A 27,035-nucleotide genomic window follows, 5' to 3' on the forward strand; every position below is an offset into this window, starting at 1 on the left:
TATGGAAATAGTAAGTCTAAAAATATCTTAGATTCGAACATTGATTCTTTCCACCTTTTCCTCCCACTCCATCTCTTGGCTTATGGGCCCTTTTTTTTCTATAATAGAAATGGGCCCCAATCCTTGAGTTATGACAACTTTGATGAAGACAAAATAGAAGATGTCATGTTTTTGTTTTTCTTACCAAGAACTAGAAGAGGGTGTTGGCATAAAGTATGATTAGAGTAAGATAATTAAGATATTAGAACCTTAATGACAGAGACAAGTGTGTTTGTTTTATGTGTATGTCCCATAAATATAAGATAATTAAGTTTTTGTTGCATGCAGGAAAGTATCAGTAAAGAATTAATGCAAACAAAATCTTATAAGAGTTTATGAATGTATGATCATTTGAAATTTCATTCCAAAAGTCGACAAAATAGTCATCATAAACCTTGGTCTATCATTCTAATGGTTGGAATTAATCAAATCATGTAGCTACATGGTTCAAAATGTTTGGATCATTTAAATCAACTTATTGCTCTACATCATAGTGACCCCATTTTCCCACTACCCCTTTTAAACTATGGTCTTTAAAGAAAATTTATTTTTTTCATCAAATAAAGTATATATAAAGTTGGTCCATTAAATCTAGATAGAATCTCATCACCACTTTATAATCTACCATATCTTTTCAATTTGAAAGTGTCACCTTGATGTGGTATCAATTCATGGTGTCATGTTCACCTAGTATTCATAAATCCAATATGATAAATATTAATGTTGCCAATGATGGGTTAGTAAAGCTGGCCCAGATGAACTTCATATCCAAAAAAAAAAAATAATAATAATAATAAATATCAATATCAAGTTTTCTTCTTTTCTTTTTCTTTTCTTTTTTTTTTTAAACCAGAAAAAAAAAGTTAATTCTTTTTTGTGTATTCTTGTGCGATTAAATTTTTATGTGCATGCGTTTTGTGCGATCAAAGTCTTTCTTTTTTTATTTTGGATTGGATAAATATGATCAAAATCTTACATTGAGTTGAGAATAAGAAGAAAAAAAATGTTTAAACATAATGAAAAAAAAAAATGGTGCAAAATCTTGTCAATTCTCAGTCACAATCGGCTGCTGTCAAATGTTAGATTAAAAAAAATGAAGCTTCAATCTCATGCATCATGTCAAATGTTAGATTACACAAAAATGAAGCTTCAATCTCATGCATCATCGACTGTCAATTATAGTTCAAATTAGATGTTGGTTGGGAATGAGTACATCCTAAACTATTTGTCGACGATGATTTTTGAAGAGATTGTTCATTTACTCTTGCCATTTGGAATAGACTTCATGAATCTAGGATTTTACAACCAACGGGTATAAGTCGAATGCAAACATGGTTCTTTAAGAGTAATCAAAATGACTGGCTAACGCTCAATATATGCAGAAAAAGTCAAGGTTGGTACCCAGATTGGGCGATAAAGTTCAGTTGTGTGGTGTATAAAATTTAGTGCTGGAAAAATAGAAAAACCATGAAGAAATCTTCACCAGACCAGGAAATGGTGCAGAGCTTTGTTTAGACCTCTTCAACCAAGTTAAATCGATATGAGGAACGAATAGAGAGGAAACAATAAAACCTAAATGCCCTAAAAGTGATGGTGGATGAATTAATCCTAAGGAAGGATGGTTCAAAATAAATGCAGATGCATCACTATGCAAAGGAGAATACAGTCAGATAGGAGGTGTAATTCGCAACATAGAAGACAACTTCCTCGGAGGATTCGTGAAGAGAAAAATGAAGATGGAATATTTTAAAAGCTAAATTGCAAGCGATCCATGAAGGAATTAACGTTGCACGCAAAAAGAATTTCATGCCTTTATATGTGGAATCAGACTCTCTCAAAATTATTGATCTATTAAAACCTAATGCAATAATACAAGGGAAAGTAGCAAGAGTGGTGCATGCAATAAAGGAAGAAGTGGGAAGCTATGAAGGAATTAGATTCCAACATGCGTACCGGGAGTCCAACTACACTGCTGACTGGATCACGAAGAGATTGACTTCTTTAGAGGAACATTCGCGATTCTTTCTGGATCCACCCCAAGAATTGGAGGAGATCCTACTGGCGGATAAGATTTACATGCTTGAGTAGTTTTCTTTTTCAGGGTTACTAAACCCCGTTTATTTGTTACCAAAAAAAAATTCTAGTGTTTGTTTTAATAGCTAACACATGATTTCTTCTCACAATGATTGAGTGTAATTAGAATTTCAACCAAAAAAAGTGTAATTAGAATTTAATACCTTACAATATTGTCATGCTTTCTTTTACATTTTGTTGCAAGTAAAAAATTATTTTATTACAAATAAAAATTTAATCAGGAATGTCAAAGTGTGATTCATTGTTATAAACTATTATATGTTTTGCATATTTTTTTAATATACATCTGAATAGGGGTGCAAGTTTGGCCCTAATGATCATGACCTACCATAAGCCCGAATAGGGATTGGGCTCAAGATTTTGGCCGTGAGGGAGGGTTAGGGCCAAGAGCGGGCTTGGGATTACTCTTTGGCCTGCCAGACTTGTCTCGACCCATCCCTGATTTTTTGCTTTGACCCTAGCCCTAATTTTGGCCCTGGTTCTAGCCCTAATCCTTGCCCTAATTTTGTCCCTGATGCTTGACCTCAATAAATTAAGAACAGAGACATGGAAAGGGCCATTCAAGACCAATACCAAGTATAGGGTCAATTAGGGTTAGGGCTAGGGACAGAGCCAATTAAGGCCAAGGATAGGGCCAATCAGGGCTAAGGCCAAGAATATGGCCAATCAAGGTAAGGGACAGAACAAATCAGGGCCCGAAACATGGTCAATCAAGGTGGGAATGGGCTTGTCTTGGCATTGTAGGGTTTAGGGCCAAGGACAATAATATTTGGCCCTAAATTAGGGTCAAGGTGGGAATGGACTTAGTTTAGAATATATAAGACTGGGCTTGAAATTGCAAAAGCCTAGCCTAGCCCTGTTGCAACCCAACATCTGAAGATGTATTTTTCTTAAGCAATAGGTCATTTGTATTAAGATAGAAGAAAGGACTTACAGGTGTATAGTATAGTGAAAGAAAAAGAAACACTTTATACTTAAACAAACACTAAATTTACATTTCAGCTACTAAGTGCATTATCAAAACTTGAATCTAGGTGGACCCTCTATATCTAGGGGTGTAAATGGATATCCAAAATCCGCTTTCGAATTCGCATCTGCATCCGTTTAGGAGTATCCAAATCTGTCCGATTACTAATAGGATGCGAATATGGTATATCATTTTCTTATTGATTATTATCCATTCAATAAAATTATCCGATTAAGTTACTTATTTAGATTTATATTTCAGGTAGTCGAAAACTTATATTCAATCTATATTTGAGCCCATCTAGAAGAATTTACTTAAGAAAATAACTATCCGATTATCATCCTAATCCGACTGAATCCGTTCGAAAACCGATATGATATTATCCAAATCCATCCGAATATAAAAGAAGGTACATATGATATTACCACTATCTGCTCGGAATCCAGTTCGTTTACACCCCAGTCTACATCTCTTATTAGTGGAAAACATAGAGGCCACCCCTTCATTTGACCTTAAACCTATTTTTTAGCTATTGACATCATTAAAAGATTTGCTGTCGATTTGCTTCTGCCTTCTGTAAGACAATGAAAAATCTACCATTTAAGAATAAAAATATTAATAATAAAAAATTATTATGATAAATTATCATCAATTTCGAAATCCTTATTTTTTAAAATAATTTATTAATTTTTGAAAAAGGGCAGATATTGTAAATAAGGTGCTCACTCATCTGTTAACCTTTCTTCTTTCATATGTTTGTTGTGTTATCATCATCTTTTTCTATTATAAAAGTTTGATAGTTATCACCAATGGGGGTTGGTCCAAGTGGTAAGCAACTTGGTCTGCTTAAACAAGGTTCCGGTATCAAAATCTTGTGGATGCAAAAAATCTCCGCTGGGAGACTCACCCACCACAGTCAGGTGTGCGACCCGGTCGCCTACTCCCACTGCTACTGATCCCACTACCTTAGTTAATCCAGCAGTCTTTAGGGCTTCTTGTCTTAGGCCTGTCTTTAGCCTTCTGGTGGTTCCTGCTCTAGCTAACAGAGAGTGTTGCCTCAAACACTGCGATCTCGGACTTGCACCTGGAACTGGGATAGGAATGTGAGCCAACCAGGAAGTCTTCCACTTCTCGCTGTCCAATCCAATTGGCAGATGGTAACCTAGTCCTATCATCGATTGGCCCACTACCGGGGCATTAAGAGGTTGGCAACCGAAGAAAATAAAAATTGATAGTTATCTATCAACTTTTATGATGACAAGTTACGCCTTTTAGAGAATAACTTAAATGAAATTATTTAGAAGAGAATTTTTTTTATTTTATTTTTTTTTTTTTTTTGGTAAATAGAGACAATCTATTGATGTAAATAGTGTAACAATAACAATAGCAACTGAAGAACTCAAATAAAAACGAATGACAATCTAACATTGAATATTAAAATAAATAAATAAATTTATGGATAGAGATTCAACCAAATTCATTTATAAAAATTAAATCATTGTCACCGAAAAATAACTAGTGTTGAAATCAATAAATAATGAGTGACAAAATTAAAAGTATTAATAAACGCTAAAAAAAATTCTAATGTCTCCTACCAATAAAAAAAATTCTATTGTCCAATCATTCAGTTAGACAATCTTATTATTTACATGTGTGCCTCTTATGTTTGCAAATAATTACATCAACGTGTCTTAGAAATTTAATATATTATAAACATTTTCCATGTTTTAACACCACTAATTTTAAATAGAAAAAAACATATTTGGGGTCCCTTGCTAAATCTTCTTCTAAGAAAGAATAAACCCCAAGGAAAGTTGAGTCTTTAACCGCTTTAACATATCACCTTTGGCTATTTTTAACTTTCTTTTCAGTAGATAACCGTCTTGTGTTCTTGTTTGATAAAATTAAACAAAAGTGCAATTCTAAATTGTTGAAAAAAGTAATTTTAATTTTACAAAATTTCTCTCGGTGTAAACATAATTGTTTATAAACTCCAATGGATCTTAATTTGATAAAGAGATGTTAATTTGAATATTTTCTATTATTATTAATACTTGTTATTTTATATAGTTTGAATGCAATTTGGTGTGGGTGCGTGGGTTATCGCACCTAACCAGCCAATGTGTTGAATAATGTTTCACGTCATATTTTTTATAATGCATGTATCTCAACCTGAATGTTTCGATATTCCTATTTATGAGGATTCTATTACTCATGTAACCTCATGTCTATGCCATATTGCATGTACCTATTATTGGCAATGACCAACCCCTACTATAATGTGCAAGCATCTATAGTCCAAAGCGCATGCAGACAAGGTGGAGTCTTGGCTTATCCTCAGGGAAGATAAATTTTAGTATATAGAGATGGGGGCTAATACATTCAGAGTGCACTAAGGTGAGGTGGACCACGGTTTGGATTGCAAACCCAGAGATTGTCACTGTTGTGGTGAAAATGTGCTTAGGACTCCTTAGTTTGCTCCCAATCCGGTCTGGTTCTTGAGACCAAAACAATGGTGAGAGTGGGCCGCCTCTGGGGACGGGAAGCCACCTTTAATGATTAAGTCAGTTCAGGTAGGAAAATCAAAGACTCCCCTTGAATAAAAACCAAAGGGAATAAAGAAGAAAATGTTCTTCAGAAGTTAATACAGGAGAATAATGGTTGGAATATTCCAGTCCTCTTACCGTTACTCGTGTGTGGTGAGGTTATATATACAGTTGGTCCATACCTTGGGCGGATAAAGACGCCTAACAACCCTTCGATCATCTGAGGCTAGAATGGAGGGTGGAGATGACTTCTTAGAGAGGTTTGTGCAACAAGTCAAACAGTGCAATCTTTACGTCGATAGAAGATCTTATTGATAAGTCAAGCAATTGGTCTCAGATTGATATTGATGTGACATTAGCACGCATTTGGGGGAACAAAAATGTGTAGATGCAAGGCTTGAGGTAAGCTTGAGTTGAGTGAGAAGCGTCATTGTCAACAATGAGCATTTAATGTCTCTCGGTGCATTCAATGCTATATTAAATATTGTAATTGATACATGGATAAAAAACACGCCAAATCTGTTGTCAATGCTGCTTCTACTAAGAAATCACATGATGACAGCTATGTATCACTATGATGCATGATTCTTGAGTTCTTAGCAGATATCTCCTCAATGAGAAGCCCCATTGACTTAGAAGCGTTAATTGAACTATCTTGGACCAAGCTTGAACCCTTCATTTGATTCAAGTTGCCTAGTCCGGTTCATAGATTTAGACCATAACAATTACTATGCTTAACAAATCTTTACATCACCCATAGCCTCTGGAGAGGCTCCAACATTATGCAGAGTTCAAATCCCCTTGGGGCCAGGGGCAAAGCCGCCTATATTAATTATATAAAAAGCGTCTTGAGGATGTAGTCGTGGTGCGCAAGCTGGCCCAGATGAACCTCATTCCAAAAAAAAAAAAAAATTCTATTTAAGACTTCGGTGGCTTGTTTCTCAATTCATATTTGTTGGCGTGGTTCCTGAGCGTTGCCAAACAAAGCATTTTTCATATGATAACATTATGAATATATTTTCTCATTTGATTAAAAGAGAGGGAGAAAAATGGAATGGTGCATACGTCATTTGTTCTTTAACAAATACAAGTTGTCCACTTGGCCGTTTATGATCGTTTTCAATTAATTATTGGACAAAATATCTTTTGATGTGACCAAACTGCCCCTAATATGTTAAAATAACTAAAATACCCATGATTTTTGTGCAAAACTGGTGGTGTCCATGTAATCCAATAGGAATCAAGTCGGTCGGATTTGGAAATTTTCAGGTTTGGTTTGGAAACCGGATTTAGACCGGTGGGGTCAGACGTATTTAATGGTGAAGGAATTTCATCTGTCCAGTCAGGTTTCATACAGAATTCTGTGCTTCCCATTCATGTTTATTGTCTTTTATCAAAAAAAGAAAAGGTTCATGTTAATTGTAGTTTTTCTTTTTGGTAGCATCTCATATTTGTTAATACATTCTTCGTTCTCTCAAATTTTGAATGCGTTCTAAAACTATTTATATACAAGAACTGGATTGTGATTTCAGTCCTACTTTGAGCCAACCCTACGAACTTCAACAAATCCATAAACCCATAATAGAAACGATCAAAGCAAATGAAGAGCAACGGCTTTCTGAGATGGGTTTTCTTTTTCCTCACCTTCTTCATCATTTTGAGCCGCTCCAGGGCAAAACAACCACAACCCATCTTGAATCCGTTGAAATTAAATCAGTTCATGAACCAAATCTTGAAATGGAGAAAAACCCAGATGAGTTCAGCAACCAGTACCATTTTAGCAGGGGTGCTTTGCTTCTTGGCTGCTTCGATATCTAGTGCTGGAGGAATTGGAGGTGGTGGTATTTTCTTGCCTATACTAAACATAGTTCTTGGTATGGACTTGAAAACAGCTTCAAGTTTCTCTGCGTTCATGGTCACCGGAGGATCAGTTGCCAATGTTATCTACAACTTGTTTATAGGGAAGAATCTGATCGACTATGACATAGCACTCCTGTCTGAGCCAGCCATGTTGTTGGGGGTTAGTGTTGGAGTAATCTGTAACACTGTCTTCCCTGACTGGTTGATTACTGTATTATTTGCAATCTTTCTTGGTTGGTGTACCTTCAAGACCTGCAAAGCTGGGGTTTCTTATTGGAAAGTGGAATCAGAGACGGCCCACAAGAGAAGCCTGGTTGAGTCCTGTGAAGTGAAGCAAGATGAGAAGGAAACCATGAAACAGCCTCTTTTGGGTAGGGATGGAGGTGGGTTTCAGCGAGAAAGTAATACTGAGGCTCCATGGAAGAAATTGGGGTTTCTGCTGATGATATGGTTGGCTTTCTTTGCTCTGCATGTACTGAGAGGAGATGGTGATGGAGAAAACCACAATCAGGTACGTATTCTTGTTTGCTTCTTCATTACTTGTTTCGGACATTGGTGACTGAAGCTTCTTCAGTATAGACTTGCTGAGTTGAGAACCTGGTTTCAATAAATTTGATGATTCTTCAATATGTGTTGCTTTAGGACATCTGAAAATAGAGTTTCCAATTTCAAAAGTGACATCTGTTCGATAAAATTACAGAGCATAACAGGATTAAAGCCGTGTGGAGTTGGATATTGGATCGTATCAGCAAGCCAAATTCCTGTTGCTTTGTCCTTTACAGCTTGGATTTTGTGCTGGAAGAGGAGCAGAGGTGCAGGAGAGGTCTTCAACCAACAGGCATGTTATTGCAATAAAACAAACATTAAATGTACTAATACTTGAAACCAATCTCCAAACAAAATTTAAGTTGGTGATGGTGATGATGTTCAGGTAGAGAAAGGAGGAGAGCAATCTGATGGGAGCAGAAGCTGGTCCAGCCTTGGTTTCCCAACAATGGCACTCCTTGCTGGGGTTTTAGGTGGTGGCTTTGGGATTGGTGGTGGAATGCTTATCAGTCCTCTTCTTCTTCAGATAGGAATACATCCAGAGGTGTTCTTTTCCCCTCTTTTTAACGGCCACCTTCGAGTTTTGGATGAGAAATTTATTTATTCCTTTGAGAATTTTTCAACTAATCTTCCATTAATAACATGGTTGAGCTGTGCAGGTAACAGCAGCAACTTGTTCATTCATGGTTCTCTTCTCTTCATCAATGTCTGCAGCTCAATACTTGCTATTAGGGATCAATCATATGGACAAAGTTCTCGTCTTCACTGTCATGTGTTTTGTGGCTTCACTTGTTGGATTGTTCGTAGTACAGACAGCCATTGTCAGATATGGGAGGGCTTCCCTCATTGTATTCTCAGTAGCCATTGTTATGGCTCTGAGCACCATCTTGATTACCAGTTTTGGTGCTGTTGATGTTTGGCAATCCTACATCAGTGGAAAATACATGGGATTCAAACTTCCCTGTTAGGCTTCCACCAACTCTTAATGAAAATCTATGGAAGAACTGAGACCAATTTCATGTGTAGAAAGAGTAGGCAGCTCAATTTCATGTGTAGAAAGAGTAGGCAGCTTTTCTTTCTGGGTGATGGAATAAGGAAAATGATGAACTGATCCAATTTTTGTTTGCAATATATACTACAACTTCTAGAGCACTAGCTTCTCAACTTCGATTTGTTTATCAAGAGGGTTGTCAGATCAGGCCCTGTGGAACATCAAATTAAAATCAAAATGCAGGTCAGGTTAAAGATTCCCAATATCAGTTTCGAGGTTACTTATGAACCTCATCTTCTTGAGTTTTGTTTCAGCTGGACCTAAAATCAAGACAACTCAAAGATTCAATCAGTTGCGACCAAGATTTAGTTCCATATTACAGTATGGAGAAACTCAATTACAACTTACAAGTGAAGTAATAAACAATCTCAACTTGTGATTTGTTTATACAAGAGGTTGGTAAGTTCAGGCCCCTGTGGATATTAAAGAAAGCAGAAAACAAATTTGAACTGCAAGCAAGCACATGCTTCCAAATACAAGAAATCTGCTTTAAAAGTGTTATAGTTGAAATCCAGCTAGTGCATGTTTTCAAGATTATCATTCACAGTAGGTGAAACTCATTATTTAACTGATGAAGTCTCCACCAAGTGCCTTCCCTAGTGGGTTAGATTATCATTATCAGTAGTTGAACCTTACCATTTAACTGGTGGACTCTCCACCAAAAGCCTTCCCTACTGGGCTACTCCATTTTATGAGTAATACTTGCAGTTCAGAATTTGAAGTGTTCACATAGATGAACCGGAAAAGTCATTCACTACTGAACTGGACCTACTCCTGGTTCAAAACTATCTGCAGGAAAACCAAGATGAGGAAACAAGGTTTCAAAAACAGGAATCAGAGCAATTTGCACTGGAATCAGTCATGACCCATCTTGATTCTGGACTTTCTGAGGCTGTTGCTTCTAGGGTTTTTCAAATTTTGAGACCCAGTTTTTGGGTTTTAGATCTGAAAATTAAGACAATTCTAGGGTTTTTAGAGTGAGTTTCAATCCAAACACCTAGTTTGAAGATGTAAACTTTCTTCATGAATCTAACTGGAGCAGGCAGTTGGATCATCTGGTTCCAATAATAATCATTTGTTTATATTTTGTTCAGAAAGAAAGTGTCGTTGTGAATCCCACAACTCATACATGAACCATGGAATAGAATCTCCATGGTGTACAGTAGGTAAGAGCTAATAAGAACCCTCAGGGGACGTGCATCCATGTCGTTGTTAGGCACATGCACAAGTACTCATATGAACTGTAATACAAGTCGCAGGTCAACGGTTTGTTATTGAAGCCTATGATCATGGTGTAAGGCATCAAATCTGAGATCTCCTAACCCAAAATCTGTCAACCCAAGTCCTGGACCACCTACCCATTTTGATGGACCGGGTCTAAACTCAAATGGTTCGACCACGGTTGTTTAAGTAACTGTACAGGTTGTCCACTCTTTCTGATGCAAATTGGCCTGGTTTTCTTACATGGACTGGTAGACGGTTGAGCCATTTGGCTGAAACAGGGCATGAGAAAGGTCAAAGGGAAAGGATGCTTCTGGCATTAGCTGGCTTGAGTAAACAACTTGTATTTGTTGTATGACTTGAAAATTGATTCAAATTTTTTAATCATAACACTCTTAGCTCTTCCCTTGAAAGATTCTCCCTATAATCTCTTCTAAATATATAAATGATCTCTCACATAGATAGGAGTGGAGTTTCAAGACAAAAGCATCAACCCTTTTCTTTGAGACACCCCTCATTTTGGTTCCATAGCTTGATAAAGCAGAAAATGGCCATGCTCAGAGCATTCCTGAGGCTGGCCTTTATAGCCATTCTTGTCAAGTCAGCTATTGGAACGAATCACACAGTCGGAGGAACAAGCGGGTGGGACATAGGCAACAGCCTACAGACATGGGCGGCAGGGCAAACATTCCATGTTGGAGACAATCTGGGTAAGCTAACTTCTCCTGGTTTCTTTGCTCCCATTTCAGTATTTTTCCTTCCTTACAGAATGACAGAATTGAAATCTTGGAACTTCAAATTATAGAGAACATTACTGATCATGCACTTGGATGATTGCAGTTTTCACATACTCGCCACCTCACAATGTGCTTGAGGTTAAAGATGCCGACTATAGCTCCTGCACGACAACCAGTCCCGTCAAGGCTTACGCAGACCCCAACACTGCTGTCGTCGCATTAACTTCTCCTGGCAACAGATATTTCATATGTGGATTTATAGAACATTGTGGCCAAGGGATGAAACTTCAAGTCCAAACTCTGGCTAGTCATTCATCTGCAACAGCTCCCTCAACCACTACAGCAACTCCTCCTTCCACCCCAGCAACTGTTGCTGCCCCTCCATTACCACACATCAGCTCCCCTCCGGCACCAGCTATATCGAAACCCCCTTCCACTTTACCCAAGGCCACCCCGCCATTGTCTAGCTTAGCTCCTTCATTGGAAGGTGCCCCTCCATTGCCATCACTTGCACCTGTTCCTTCTGGGCTCCCCACCTTACCCCCTTTGGCAACTCCTCCCACGGCGTCTTCTGATTCTGCAACATCACCACCTCCAGCTCCCTCATCAGCTAACAGAGGCCGTTTACTGTCAACAATCACTACTGGGATGTTGATTGGAATGTTGATGCTACTAGCACTATAAGCATCAACAACTCTGTTTGTAGTTTGTACCCTCCATGGGTCTAACATGTCCATGCGCAAACAGAAAAAAAAAACTTTGGGACAAAGTGAAATTGCATTACATCTTATTCTATATGTTTCATAGTACAAATAAAGTCTTAGCACTACTATTCCACAACCTTTATGTTCACCTTACCAAGCTTGGCTGCCAGAGTCACCCGTGGAAAATAAGCAAGTCAAGCGTATACAAACTTTATCAGAGCTGTAGAGAGGGAAGGCAGATTTGAGAGTAGTTCTTCTGGCTTGTGATTTCCAGTTCTGAGAACTGCCTTTGTCAGCCAAAAGATTAGTACAGCTATCAACAAGTTCAGGAAAGCACTTCCCCACACAATCACCATTTCCAGAGTGCATAGTTTGCAGTGGTTGAATGCCAAATGCCAAGCCCCACAGCCAAAAAAATGGCAGAAACAATCGAATTGAAATACCTCAATGGTGGGATCTCATACTTCTATCAATGCTTAACCTTTAGTTCACAATGTTATTCCTGGTTACAAACTAAATTTGAGCAATGAGTGCAAAGTGCTTTCACTAGTGAGATGACTGCAAAGCCCTCTATCACATCAACCTGTTCTATATCCATTCACTTGATAACAAATTGTAGCATAGCTCAAGCCTCAGAGCAAAAAAAATGCAGATGGATGTATCCCCTAATTATTTGGATTAATCATAACTATTCCTTTAAATAAACATCTTCCACTTGTTTTGGTAACCAACTCTCCTCAAGGTTGCAAAGATTGTCTCATAGGCAGAAAGGAAGAATGAAAACCAAAAGAGTGTTCCAACATGAGCATGGGGTTTAGGTACAAACAACTAGAAAACAGAAACCTAAATTACACAATCTGCTGTTTATTTAAACTTACAAGCTTCAGCATCAATCAAGAGGGAAGTCCCCAAGCTTCCACAGACTTAATACAGTTTGTCGGACACAAGAAATCTGACATGGTCAATATCAATGACTAAAACTAAGCTAAGACCAACATAGGAATCTGTTTGACTTATGCCACTGGTGGTCGGAGGACATGATCTTGCGAGGTGTCAACAGCAGCAGGTGGCATGAATTGCCACATTGCAACCCCCGGGTAACCAACAAATGGCATTAGCTTGTTGCCAGCAGCTTGGCCTTGGGCAGCAAATGCAGCAGGGATAGGAGAAGGGTGAGGCAGAAAGCCTGGTTGAGCATTGATGACTTTAATTTGTTGCTCCAGCTTCTCCTTCTCTGCCTTCAGCCGCTGTTTCTCATCCCGAAGCTCATTCTTCTCAGCCTGCAATGTAAGAGGGCAATTTAATACAACTAAAAGTAAACACAAACTACTCTTAACCATTTCACAAACAAGAGGTCATCAAGAATAGACTAAAATCAGGATGCAGAAGAAACCAAAAGGAACTGTACAGTCAAATTAGCAACAATACCAAACAAGAATAAAGAATGGCAAGTTGTAGCCTACCTTCAACTCCTTAATTTTCACTTGTAAGCTTTCATTTGTCTCCTTCAGTTTCTGGGCTTCACTGCGAAACTGAGTCACCATGCGAACAGCATCACTTAATATAGCTGCCTTGTCCATTTTGGATGGTCTACCAGGCTCAATGATTGAACCCAACTCCACAAACCTTCCAGATCATTCCAAAGTCAATATGAGTAAGGAATGAGAGAGAGAGAGAGAGAGAGAGAGAGAGAGAGAGAGAGAGAGAGAGAGAGAGAGAGAGCAGTCCAAACAGAAGGAATGAGATTGACCAGCAAATCAGATCAGTGACAGTGCTCATTCCCTTTACCTAGGGTATGGAGAGAGTCCATGGCAACAAAAGCAAAAAGTTGGGGAACACATATCCAATTGGGGGGTTTGCCAACAGGCTGTTGTCCACGTTTGACCCATCAAGACATACCCACTAGACATGGATCCTGGTCTTTAGGCCCCATCTGATCACTGGTACTATTAGTATCAGAACACACCAACCAAAACATCAGACCAAATGAGGAACCTGATGTTGTAACCTAGGCATCTATGATGACAAACATCAAAAAATAAATTTTGATGGAAAGAAAAAGGTAGGACAAAAATGGTATGACCTAAAAATCTAGATAGTCTAAAATTTAAACTTCACAATATTTCTAGTTTAAAATTGAAACTCCACAATATTTGTCTATTCCAGAACATAATCATGAATCAGACATCAGATATAAACAGAGATATCAGACATCAGATATAAACAGAGATACCAATTGAGCTTGTCAGCACTAGCTTAATCTGATAATAATTATCCATTGATGCTTTCTAAAAGTCAGGTTACTCCTCCAACTTTGTTTTGGTAGTAGGAGTAGTAGTAATAAAGATGATAGCTGGGTTGAATGAAGCAATGTAACCAAGAAACAAGGGAGGGGGGGGGGGGGAAAGGGTAAGGGACATGCCTTTCATTCAGCTTGTCTCTCCGCATTTTCTCCCTACATGCTTTGGACCCAGAAGCACAGCATGATTCTGACCTCACCCTGCAACAGAAATCACTTGTGTATTAGAAAGTATAACAGATGAGAATTACTTAAGTGTTTCTGTAAGAGGAAAGGGAAAACACATCCTTGTGAAGTGTGGAGTGCCATATTGTAAAACTCATCAGTGGATTAAAAAGAAAAGAGAAACAGCTTGCCATAAATCAATTGGATATTGGAATGTGACTTGCTTTTACTTCAAAAGCCATGCACAGGAATGTACCTTTTCCGGGAGCCTGTTTCTTCCAAGGCATCTGAATCCCCGAAGGAGCCATCAATTTCTGCACTGAAGAGAGATAACCATCAAGTATTATTAAACAACTATATTCGTAAAAATCACAAGTATGGGTACTAATTAATGTGTCATCTACAAAAACAAACACAAAGCTTGGTCAAAAAACTATTTTTATGTGCATAGAGACATAGATATAATTAGATGAATAAATACAAGGAAATGAATTACACTAATAGGAGGAAGAATGATGCAGATATGCTAACTTGGGCTGACCCAAACCTAACTAGGTTTCCAGATACAGATGAAGGGGGCTCAATTTGAGTCATGGGTCTAGGTAGAACTTTAGGAATTTATGTTATTTGGGGAAATATCCATATGCCCGACCGCATTTAGTTGAATAAAGTTGTGGATGATGTTTGTGATGTGTTTGTTTATTTAATTCTATCTATTTTGAAAATTAGCTTCTGTAAGATACTTAGTTTCTATTATTACTTAGTTTCTATTATTTTCAGCTTACATACTTGAATTAATGTCCTAGTAAGAGAGTTAGTCTTATTCTCAAAGCCTTTAAATTTTCTTAATTATGAAGGGATCCCTATGGTTAGAGGGGGATACCAGCTTAAGAAAATAGTTAACTTCCAAAAGAGAATAGCAACTACAGTTGTTATTAAGCCACATGTAAGAATAACTAAAATAGAATGAATTTCAACCAATGCCTCACCACCCAATCTTTTCCTAGCCACCTACTTCTCCCAGTCAACCCCAACTGCACCCTTTGTTGAATGGCCCTGAAGACATTAAACATCTCTTCTTTTCTTGCCCCTTCCCCCACCCCATTTGGGGGAAAACCACCGCCTCTATCTGGCCCACTCTAGGCGCTCCCTTGGGTTTTATAGGCATTGGTCTTGGCTACTGAGATCCTTTACAGGCACATCTACCTGTGACCTGGTTGGTAAGTTGGTGCTACATCTCTGACTTATGGTGGGAAGGGAATTGATGGAAACCCAATTTCAGGGTTCGGGTTCCTGGGATGTTTTCCCTAAAATCAAGGTTTTGCCTAGAATCTTCCAGCAAATAAATCTAAAATACTATGGAATGTTTGTGGATCTCTAAACAAGTTGTGGGAAGCTCTTAGGAGTGATACCTCACCTTTCAAAACCTTATTTTTCATTTCAAGTTTCTTACTTAAGTATACAAGGTTTGAAAGCCACTAAGGCTCTTTTTGGTATCAATTCTCATTATCTATTATGCCTTTTAAGAAAAAAAAAATTTTTTGGAAAAAAAAAAGTGGGTTGGTGTAAAAATAAAAAAAAAAAAAAAAAAACACATTTCTAAAGACGTTAGAGAAGCCACTAATTAAATCTTCCTCATCAATGTCATCTATTTCTATTGGTTGTTCTAATAAGATGTGAATTGTGGGGAACGCCAAGGAGATAAAACATGGATCCCATGGGTTGGTAGGAAAAGTTAAGGTTTTTAACAAATTCCCCGTGGGATGATATTGAGGGATGAAATTGATCCTAGGGTGGATGGGAAAAGGGAAGGAATAATTTGATCTAATATTGGTAGGATTTAGGAAAGATTTTAGGGATACAGAAAAATGGTTGGGAAAAAATTGGTGTGTTCTTGTATGGATCTTGGGCAATCTTTCTTTTTTTCTTCTTTTCTTTTCTTCCTTTTCTTTCTTCTTCTTTCTTTCCTTTTCTCTTCTTGTTTCAGATCTGCCGCAAGTCAGAAAAAGCGGGGGTGGGTGGGAGGAGTGCAATGGAGAGAAGAGAGAGAACAGGGGGGCCACAAGGTAGGGGAGTTTTAGGGACTGTGTCTGGGGCTGGGGAGGGTGCTGTCAAGTGTGTGGCAGCAAGGGGGTTTCTGCACAGACAAGGGGAGAGGCAGGGAGGGTTATGCGATGGGTTTGGGAGGTGAGGGAGGTGTTACTTACTTGTGTACAGAATTAGGAGGAGGACGATTCTTGAACTTTGCTGGAATTGCAGGACAGAATGGATAAAGATTGGAGAACTCTTGATAGCCACAAGGCCCCCTCAAAGGGACCCTGCCAAACCTTCTTGGCTGCAATTCTTCAATAATTGTATTAATCCAGACTTCAAGGTTACAAATGAAAGACTAGGCTGCTTAAAGCCTACACTAAAAGACTTTTGATCTACTAGGAAATCCTTTATAATTTAGGATCTCTCTTACATTTAATCTTATCCACACAATTAAAAGACTTTTAACTTAAATTAAACAACCAATGGATCTTCCTGAAAATAAATTTCCTAAGAAACTAAGACTCAAACATAAAGCAAAGAAACTCTTCTTGAAATAAAAAACTTATAAAAGTCCTTCTTTAAAGAGAGACTCCAGACCTTAACTCCAAATCAAACCAAGACTTCTAATTTCTAAACAAAACAAGACTCCGGAAATTAAGAATCAAATTCTCAAAATTAATTCCAGCAGATAATTAGGGCTGAAATTAACCGAAATACCCCCCCCTTGGAGGGTTTGGCCAGCCCTAGGTGTGCCACTTTGGAGTAGCCTTGGGGCCCACTGCAGGGTTTCAGCCAAGGGATGAACCCTTCTTCACACCAGGAACCTTAGGAGCTTGGCGTCCAACTCCAGATCTCTTGACTCAATTTGAAAGATCATCTTCTACAATGATGTTTCTGCCAGGTTTCAGATGCTACCCCCCCCCCCCCCCTTTAATTGCTAGAGTTGGTTCCCCTAGGCTTTATTTGTCTTCCTCTAGGGCCCACACTCTCTCTTTGTACATTCTCTCTCCCCCTTGGGGCTTTTTGGTAATGAAATTCCTTATTCATCTAAAAGAAAAAGCTAAAATAGAATTAGTAGCCACCAAAATGAAAACCAAACTAAGCTTCTAGATCTCCCAAGGATAAAATCTCCATGTAATCTGATCTTGGTCCCTAGATCATCTAAGAGTAGAGTATTCCTATTAAGTCAAGTACAAGGCTTTGACATTATTCATACGTACAGTAATGCTAACAGTGTTTTGGCCTGTAATCTTCATGTTTTGTTGCATTCTAGCACATGTGAAGAATGTGGGGGCCTGGGGACCTTCTAGCTGGGCCAGCTGCCTCCAATGCTGTTTGAATTGGTTCCAGCTGGTTCATCCCTTGGCAGGTTCCAATCTGCCAGGTTCTACATCATAAATACTTTGCCTGCATATTCTCCAACCCCAAACACCCCCCCCCAATGGCCATCCCAAGAGGGGGGTGAAAAAAGAAATTCCACTATTGATTTACCAATTGCTCTTTGCAAGGGTAATCATTCTTGTGCTCAACATTATTTGATTACTAATCCTATTGAATCACATATTTCTGTCTTCATCTCCTATATATGATTTTTCTTTATCCTTATCTGCCCACTCTATATCTTTATCATTAGACATTCTCATCATTGTTAGAAGTCTGCTTTAGATGTGGCAATGGATGATTTGTAAGTTGTCGAACAAGAATTCTTGTGGAGTTTTCCCCAGAATCCAGATATAAGATTATTAAGATCATTGGGTGTATATCCTTGAGAGGCTTAAAGCTTGCTTGGTGGTCAAAAGCTACAAGACCTATAGCAAATCCATTTCGAGATATTCTTTGATGTTGCTTAACTGAACCTACAACCTTGTTCTTATCTGTTGCTGTTAATCATAACTAACCCTTATACAGACCAATAGATTGATTTTAATCTTGTTCTCACTTCTTGACCAGAAGGGATCCAACTAGAAGCCAATAACCAGGGTATGCTATGAACTGGTAAGTTCATCTAGGTCAACTAGGGTTAGGTTATTTAATGAATGGGAGCCTATCGGAAGGTTAGGCGGCAGCAACTTAGAATAAGGTTTCTGGATTTTGCCAAGAAGAAAATGATGAAATCTAGTCGCTCTAATGGACAGAGCTGCTACTGCATTGCTAAGGAAAGAAATCAGATTGATGGAAGAAGAGGGAAGAGAGATGAGATCAATCTTCTGAGGAGAAATAAGAGAGAATAAGGGACTAGAAAAGAAGAAATTAGGTTGCCATTGCTAATAGAGCCCCCTCCACAGAGGGGTGGCAATTTCCAACACAACCTTGCCCCAGCAATTTTTGCTGAGAGGCTGTTCTAGGAATAGGTCTAACTGGGGGGGACTCAGGTTTGCTTTTCCAGATTAGGCTGGGAGCAAATGATAAGATAGCAGTGGCTAGTGGGGTAGGGTCAGCCCAACTGGAAGCTAACAGCAGGAAGAATGATTTTCAAAATTAGGGGTTTTGGGTGATTTTGGGATTGGGGAAGATGTAAAGCGAGTTGGTAAAGAAGAGGACGCAGCCATAGCAGATTTCTTGAGAGATGAAGAGAGTTTTTGGTTGATTTAGAGAGAGAGAGGGGGGGGGGGAGGACGGAGGAGTGACAACAAACTTGATATGGATAGATTTAAAAATTAAATTTTGAACTTAAAATTCATTTAGAACAACCTGATAAGGATAAATTCAAATATTAAATTTTGAATTTGAAATCAATTTGAAATTCAGTTGCATGAGAACTGGTCAATCATTATCCTTTTAACACGCTGTCCAGCACACCTTACACAAGGAGTTTGCAATCAATGATTTGGGAGACCTAAATTACTTCTTGGTACAGAGGTCACAAAGTGCCCAAGTGAAATACTTCTATCCCAACAAAAGTATGTGATTAATTTACTACAGCGTGCCAAGATCAATGGTGCAAAACCAGTTCATACAAGAGAGCAACCAAACTTAACTTTCAGTTGGAGCAGGGTCCGCATCTGAAGGATGCAACAGCATACCGTAGTGTTGTTGGAGCTCTACAATATGCAAAATTAACCAGGCCAGGCATCTCCTTTATAGTGAACAAGGTTAGTAAGTATTGTAGGCACCTTCAGAACAACAGTAGATAGCAGTGAAACGGATTATCAGCTATGTGAAAAAACATGACAACTGGCCTACTTCTCACCCATAATCCCTCTAATGCCCTCCATGCCTATAGTGATGTGGATTGGGCCAGTTGTCCAATAGATCAGCACTCAACTGGTGGATATGCTATTTATTTAGGAAACAATCTTGTTTCCTGCTTTGCAAGAAAACAACATACAATTGCTCGGTCTTCTACTGAAGATGAATATAGAGCATTAGCTAACACTGTAGCAGAAGTTGTCTGGCTACAGTCTTTACTTCAAGAATTGGGTGTGCCACAATTGAGCTTCCAATTCTATGGTGTGAAAACTTAGGGGCAAGATATCTTACTGTCAACCCTCTATTTCATGCATGAACAAAGCACATAGAGGTTGACTTTCATTTCGTCAAAGAATTTGGTTTGGTGTTGACAGACAAGCCTTATGGGGGACCAAAAATACTCCATATACCCAACTTAATTTATCCTCAATGGTGGACAGATCAAGGAAACGAAGGGGGGAAAGCAGGAAAAAAATTCACAATTTCAAGTTAATTTGTTAAGGATTCTAATTCTTTTAGTTGTGAGAGGGGGGGGGGGGGGGGAGGGGGGTGCAGCCTAATTCAAACAATTATTATTCCTAGTAAAGTATACATGAATAAATACCAACATCAACTATTTACTGCAGAGTATGTGCAGCTCAGTTTATAGCAATAGCAGCAAACTTAGCTAATAAAATTCCTGTAAAGTAGAACTAAGCAAATACCAAGTGCAAGTATCTATATCCACAGTACATGGATACACAAGATGCACCCATGTCCTATCCAATGCATTTATAAAATAATTCATGCTGATAACGCTTAGATACAATCACAGCTTTCATTTGCGCCTGTGGAAGGAAATCAAAATCTAATGTCCACAATCACAAGAATCCTGATTCAAATTCAAGGACGCAGCAATCTTAGAAAAGCATAACCATTCATGGCCAGATACGTTGCGTTGGTTCTGTAAAGGAATCCTCTCTAGCATTCACATAACATAGATTAACTATCAAAAGAAGGGATGCAAAATGATGTGGAAAACAAGAAAAATAAGACATTTTTGCTCAGAAATTTGTCAGAGTCATTCAACATAAAAGAGAGAGAGAGAGAGCGAGAGTCAATCGATGAAATTGGGAATAACCAAGAAATGACATATCATAAGAGCAGATATCAACCTACCTCACAGCAGATGTACCATTCAATCCCTGTGAAGGAGGCCACTGAAACCCAGTTGCCGGAGTCTGAAAACCACAACCGGGAATTTCGTCGATAACACCGTAATCATATAGCCAGTTAGGGTTTTCCGAAGAACCCATCTGATTCATCTCCAGTCAATTTCGAGCGCCTGTGGCTTTGAGGCCTATTGGCGATCGTTTTGCGAGTGGGGCGGAGAAAGATGTCTGCTTTGGGTTGAGAAAACGAACGGACTAGGAAATCCTCGAAATTGATTTGATGATGACCGCGTTGAAAGTAGAAGAGAGGGAGTGTTTTCATATGTGACCGTGCATGGTGCACGTACATGCAACCGTTGGATAAGACCGAGAGTACCAAATTGTCACACAATCATATGTATATCCAACCGTTGCAAACTCAAACTGCAGCGTGCACGACGCCTAAAACCGGACTTTTGTCATAGGCCATCATTCCCTCTTTAGACAAATCACATTTATCCATCAGTTACATCAGTCACATTAATTTAATCTTGACCTTTGAATGCAACTAGTGGACAAACGTTATTCGATTTCTAAGATTTGAGAATCACAATTGAAGATTTTTTTACATGACAAATTACATACAGACCCTCTGGTGTTTGTTAATATCCAAAAAAAATATGAATGTACAAATGGCCCGGCTTTAGTGTATGGCTTTCAATTCTTAACAGTAGAGAACATCTATAACTAAATTTTTCTTCTTTTTAGGAATAGTAAATACGTACAAGTGGTTTATATATAATTTGTCCTTTTTATGTCAATATTATTGGATACCGATACTTGATGTTGAATGCGTTTTTTTACTCCATTTTTCCTCAAGTAATGGGGTCCATTGTATGTGGACTTTTTTTTTTCTTGTTTCATTGCTACAACGTTGCAGGCAGCATTTGCTCTATGGTTCTCTGTGTTTTAAGAGGAACGATGACTTGAAAGTGTTTTTGACTTCTTTTCCTTTAAGCATATGTGATCCTTTGTATGTTGACTTCTTTTTCTCTTGTTACAAAATTGCAGTATTCTCTCTATGGTTCTCTATGCGTTTTAAGAGAAAAATCCAAAATAGGATGAGATAGATCACTCTAAGGCTCTTTTTGTAATCAATTATCATTCTCTTTTATCCTTGTAACCAATAATGGCATAGAGAAAAATCTAAGGTTTTCTAAGGGCCTGTTTGGTTTCATGAGTCTGGAGATCTCAAATATCTAGAGAATTCAAATTTATAGATTTCAAATTTATGGAGTTATAATATATAAAATTAGATGTTTGGTTGTGGAATGAAATATGTGGATTCATCCTAAAAAACTATTTGATCGATATAATTTTTGTAAATGTGCAAATGTATAGCTTTTTTGAAATCTCTGGATTTCACCTCTTACCCATAAATCTACACATTCATGTTTTTAGTGTAAAAATGTGAATCTCTATATTTTATGAATCTAGCGATTTTTACAACCAATCGGGTATAATTCTCAGATTCATGAATCTAGAGATTTGAAATCTTTGGATTCATTAACTAAAAATGCACTCTTATTTGATGTGAGAGAAAATAAATTTCCAAAACATGCATGGATTTTTTTTTTTTTTTTTTTTTTTTTTTTGTTCATAGCAAAACATGCATGGATCTTGCCAATCGTTAATGTCAAGCACCATGAGCAAACAAGAGTGCACTTTGAAAACCTTAGATTTTTCTCTATGCCATTATTGGTTACATTTAGTATTATTTCTTCTTCTTTTTTAGAGAATAATAACCACGCTTGATATCATATCGAAATTTTTAATTGAATAATTTTTTTTTATTTCACAAGGTCCAATAAAATTTTATTGTGACACCATTAAGATATTAAATCTTTTATAAAATTATTTTTAATATTTTTTTCTTCAAGTAAGGCATTATCATTTCATTTGGATTGGAGATGTCGTGTTACAAGTTACAACTCCTTGTATATTAAAAGTCCTAAAATAAAACAGTCCAATTATACATATAATGGGAAAGTTGAAATGTTAAAGGATTCTATCTTGTATAAATTATTCAAATAACTAACGTCCATATCAGAAGCTTGACGAGATGAGGGTTGTCATATCGTGGAGGTAGGTTCTCTAAACTATAGATCGAACCACGTAATATTGTTGTTTCTCTACTTCTTTCTCACTTGTGACATTTGCTTTTACCATCAACCTTAAATTTGCATATTCAAAAATTGTAAACGGAAGACCATGCCACTAATAATAGAGTCTATTAAATTTGTAAATAAATAAATACATATGAAGCATCTAAATTAAATACACCATCTTAAATCAACCTCTAGTGGATTCCAAGTTGAAATTCTCTACCCTTAAGGGTGTAAGATAATATTACTGTCGCAATCCACCACACATTCGGGATTAGGGCTCACATCTAAACATTGATAAGGAAGATCCTATTAAGGCTAATCTGTAATTTAAGCCGTTGGTTTGCTTGAACGGTGACTTAAGCACTGCTTGAACCATATTGAACCGACGCCATATGATCCGGTTTAGGCTGTGTTATATATTCTTTGGTTCGGTTCATTTTTATTGTTAGAGTGTAATTTGATTGGATTTTTTTTTTCATTAGCTCTGTTTGATCTTCTTTTTCTGCATGACCTAGGGTTCTCCATGAACAACCGCAGTTGTTGCTCCTTAAACACGATGGCTTTCAATGTACAAGCAATGGATTCAAGCATGGTTTACTCTATTGTGATCGCCTAGAAGAAGGCTTTCTTCGATTGTAATTGTTGTACACAAACTTGTAAGGTTTCTCTACCTAATGTTATACTAGATTGTGCTTTTTTTTTGAACCACGTGGATGTAGGTTTTTAACCAAACTCCATCATCAAACTCTTGAGTGTTTTCCCTCTTTTCTCTTGCATTATCCACATTTAATCATCACCAATAATAACATGTAGTATCAGAGCCAGTTTAGGTTTGGATTATGATAAAATCAAATTGGGGGCATTTGCTCTTAAGTGCTCTATTTCATAATATAAGGTCTTTATGATGTTCTTAGCATATTAATTAATCAATTTTACTCACAAATTGCTGATTAGGTTAACAATCTTGGTTAACTAGGTTTGACTAGGGTGTGTGTGCATGTAATTGATAGCTTTTGATGATACATGTCTTGTTCTTGAGATCTATTATCTTTGTTATTATATATATATATATTTGATTAGTTGGTATAATTTTGTTATCAATTGTTAACAATTTTGCCTATTAGGTTGTTGTTGATTAACATTGTTAGATTTGACTAATAATTTGTTGCTTTAAATGTGTTTAGATAATTCCGGTAGTTGTTAATTTGTTAATTTAGTATATACTTTTATTTATTCTGTATATTCTAATTATTGTGAGATTATTGCTTAAAAGATATTAAAATTAGAGATTGAGAAGGGGTTTGGTTTGTCTGGGGAGGTTATACCTCCTAGTGTGATTACCACAAGCTCTAGTTTGGCTATTGGTTAGGGTCAAAACCTTAAGTATCTGGATTTGAGAGTTCCAATGGGGACCTCAATAGTAGATATTGAAAAGTTTGATGGGGCTAGAGACTTTGGTATTTAGAAGAGAAAGATAAAAGCCTTGATAGCCCAACTAAGATTATTGAGGGTTATAGATGATCTTAATGCTTTCTTTGAAAGCATAGACCCCACATTGAGGACTGAGGTGATGGAGAATGCAACTGGTTGTATGCTCTGGAACGTCATTGATGGTGTGATTATGTGCCTTAGTGAGGAAAATAATACCTCAATTAAAATGGAGGCAAAGCTTGAACAAATTTATCAGGGAAAAAAAAAAGAATTTAGGTAACATGATCTATTTGAACGAAAGGTTATATAGCTTTAAAATGGATCATGTTATTAGTCTAGACCGAAATCTAAACATGTTTAAGAAGTTATTGGTTCAAGATTTGGCTAGCACAGGGGATAAAAGTAAATTAGATGACCAAGACTTGTCTATTATATTATTGAATTCCCTCACTATGATTGTCTTGTTGTTAAGAATTCTATAAAATATGATTGTCAAAATGTGACTCTTAACCAATGTATTGAGGCTCTCAAGAATAGAGAGTCAAAATTGTTGGCTTTTAGGAAGGCTAAGGGAAGTGGAAAGAACTTATTTGTGAAGGGCAAGGGCCCTATAACAAATAAGGTAAGGCCAAAAGGAAAGATAAATGGAATGACAATCATACCAATAACAACAAGAATAGTAATAAAAATAATAAATCTGACTCTAGCACCAAGATATGTTTCTTTTGTGAAAAAATGTGTCACTTCAAAAGAAATTGTTATGCATATAAAATGAAATTAAAAGAAAATGAGACATCAAATTATAGCATGCCTTTTACTAGTAATGGTCAAGCCAATGTGTATGAAGATATTTATGAGGTGTTGACCATTTCTGATAGTGATACATATAACAATTGGATTATTGATTATGATTATGGTTATACTCTCTATATGTTCTCTTATTTAATTGGTTTATATATTTGATTGAGTTGAGTAGATAATGTTAAAGTTATGATGGAAACAATGATGTGTGTGGTGTGATTGGTATTGGTATTATTAAATTGCTCACTCACACTAATTTTATTTTCACATTGCATGATGTTAGATACATTATTGATTTAAGGAGAAATTTAATTTTTATAGTGTTGGTTTTAATACAAGTATATCTAGGGGTGTTCTTATAATTTGTAAAGGTTCACATGCATATTTAAAAGGTAGATCTCAGTATGGTTTGTATGTGTTAAATGATAGTGCTTATATTTATGATATCTATAGCACTTGTTGCTTGTCTAGTGAGTCTAAATGTACTAGTGTGTGACACTCTAAATTGGGGCACATTAGTAACAGGGGAATGCAAACTCTAAAGAAGCAAGACCTATTTGATAAGAATAAAGTTGAAAATTTGGAATTTTGTGAGTATTGTGTTCTAGGTAAGCAACATGGATTGAGTTTTGGGGTTGGGTCCCACATAAATATCATCATATTGGAGTATTTACATGCTAATTTATGGGGATTGGCATCAATCATGTCTTATGGAGGTAAATCCTGCTTCTTATTCCTAGTTGATGACTACTCCAAAAAGACTTGGGTTTTCTTGTTGAAGATCAAAGATGAGACTTTTGCCAAGTTTAAGGAATGGGTTGCTTTGGTTGAAACATGAGTGGAAAGAAAGTCAAAACATTAAGAACTAATAATTGGTTATACTTTATTAATGAAATATTTAGTGGGTATTGTAAAGATAAAATTATTCAAAGGCATAGAACAGTCAAAGCTACTCCACAATAAAACAGTGTTGTTGAAATGAATTAGACTATGCTAAATAAAACAAGATGCATGCTTAATAGTTCTGAGGTTCCCAAGGAATTTTGGGATGAGGTTGTAGCTACAATTGTCTACCTAATAAATAGATGTCCTTCTATGACCACTAGTTCCAAGACTTATGAGGAGATGTGGTGGGGAAGCCCCCCAAGTTGGATAATCTTAGGGAGCTTGGTTGTAAGGCATTTACTCAACACAACATTGACAAGTTGGAACCTAAGAGTAGGAAGTATATATTCTTAAATTACCTAGAGGGAGTTAAAAGCTATAAATTATGGGATAGATCAATACCTGGGGTGAAGACCTTTGTAAGTAGGGATGTTATTGACAATTCCAGTCTTGACCCTTCAAACCAAAGATTGACTAATTTTTCTAGTTTGACTTAGAGGAGGTTGGTATTCCTTTAGATCCTATCCAGACCATTGATGGTAATGAACATATTGCACCCATGACTTCCCTTAACCCAGTTCTAGTGATAATAAGCCTAAGGTTGGGGAGCCTGACATTGATTGTGAAATCCCCTAGAATTCTGACCCTTTAACCCATTGGTTTCAGTACTACGAACCTAGAGTGCAAGTAAGCGACAACTGTGGACCATATGAGTTGAGTTTGGGTGTTTGAAAATCAAACCTATGGAAGTGGATGACTACGATGAAGACCCGATCACCCGAATGGATTTCAAAAGAAGACAGAATGTCAATCTAGAAGGCATAAAAAGGAGGTTTTGGCATGTCCTTAAACTTAATGCTAGAGGACTCGAGATTCGAGGTAAACTATACCATTGACCAAGCCTTGAAAGGACCTTTTTACCCTCCGAAGCCCTTCGTAATCAGCTTTCTTATGAAGGAGATATAGGGCCGGTTGGTCGGAGGCAGTTGACCGACTGGGTTGACCGCCCCTGCCCAGTTATGGGGTGGATTCGGAATTTCAGGTTTAAAATTCTATTTTATGTTTCTATAACCCCACAAACACATTGTTTATGCAAGAGGGAGGATGAGAACGTGGGAGACAAGGAGAGCTTATGATTTTGAAGCTTCTTCACTCCTTTGGTGGTGCC

The 27,035-nt window shown here is 37.4% G+C and overlaps 3 protein-coding genes across 3 annotated transcripts; 2 read left to right on the plus strand and 1 right to left on the minus strand.

Annotated features, from left to right (window-relative positions):
- Positions 1-7,006: 7,006 nt before the first annotated feature.
- On the plus strand, positions 7,007-9,783 carry LOC149004372 (sulfite exporter TauE/SafE family protein 2-like). The gene is given in 4 exon segments (XM_089168462.1): positions 7,007-8,017; positions 8,207-8,596; positions 8,712-9,087; positions 9,118-9,783. Coding segments are annotated over 3 exon segments (1,470 nt in total). The 5' UTR covers positions 7,007-7,246; the 3' UTR covers positions 9,021-9,087; positions 9,118-9,783.
- Positions 9,784-10,787: 1,004 nt separating this feature from the next.
- LOC149004373 (blue copper protein 1a-like) lies at positions 10,788-11,747 on the plus strand. Its single transcript, XM_089168332.1, has 2 exons — positions 10,788-11,034; positions 11,165-11,747. Exons 1-2 carry the CDS (start codon positions 10,872-10,874, stop codon positions 11,743-11,745), a joined length of 744 nt encoding a protein of 247 aa, XP_089024458.1. The 5' UTR covers positions 10,788-10,871; the 3' UTR covers positions 11,746-11,747.
- Positions 11,748-11,808: 61 nt separating this feature from the next.
- LOC149004374 (transcription factor ILR3-like) lies at positions 11,809-20,872 on the minus strand. Its single transcript, XM_089168333.1, has 5 exons — positions 20,611-20,872; positions 14,486-14,548; positions 14,188-14,265; positions 13,229-13,391; positions 11,809-13,045 (listed from the first exon to the last, which is right to left on the minus strand). Exons 1-5 carry the CDS (start codon positions 20,754-20,756, stop codon positions 12,779-12,781), a joined length of 717 nt encoding a protein of 238 aa, XP_089024459.1. The 5' UTR covers positions 20,757-20,872; the 3' UTR covers positions 11,809-12,778.
- Positions 20,873-27,035: the final 6,163 nt, after the last annotated feature.

The sequence above is a fragment of the Hakea prostrata genome, chromosome 9 (assembly GCF_041222555.1).
Source record: "Hakea prostrata isolate BN-2017 chromosome 9, UWA_Hpros_2, whole genome shotgun sequence".
Classification (NCBI taxonomy): domain Eukaryota; kingdom Viridiplantae; phylum Streptophyta; class Magnoliopsida; order Proteales; family Proteaceae; genus Hakea; species Hakea prostrata.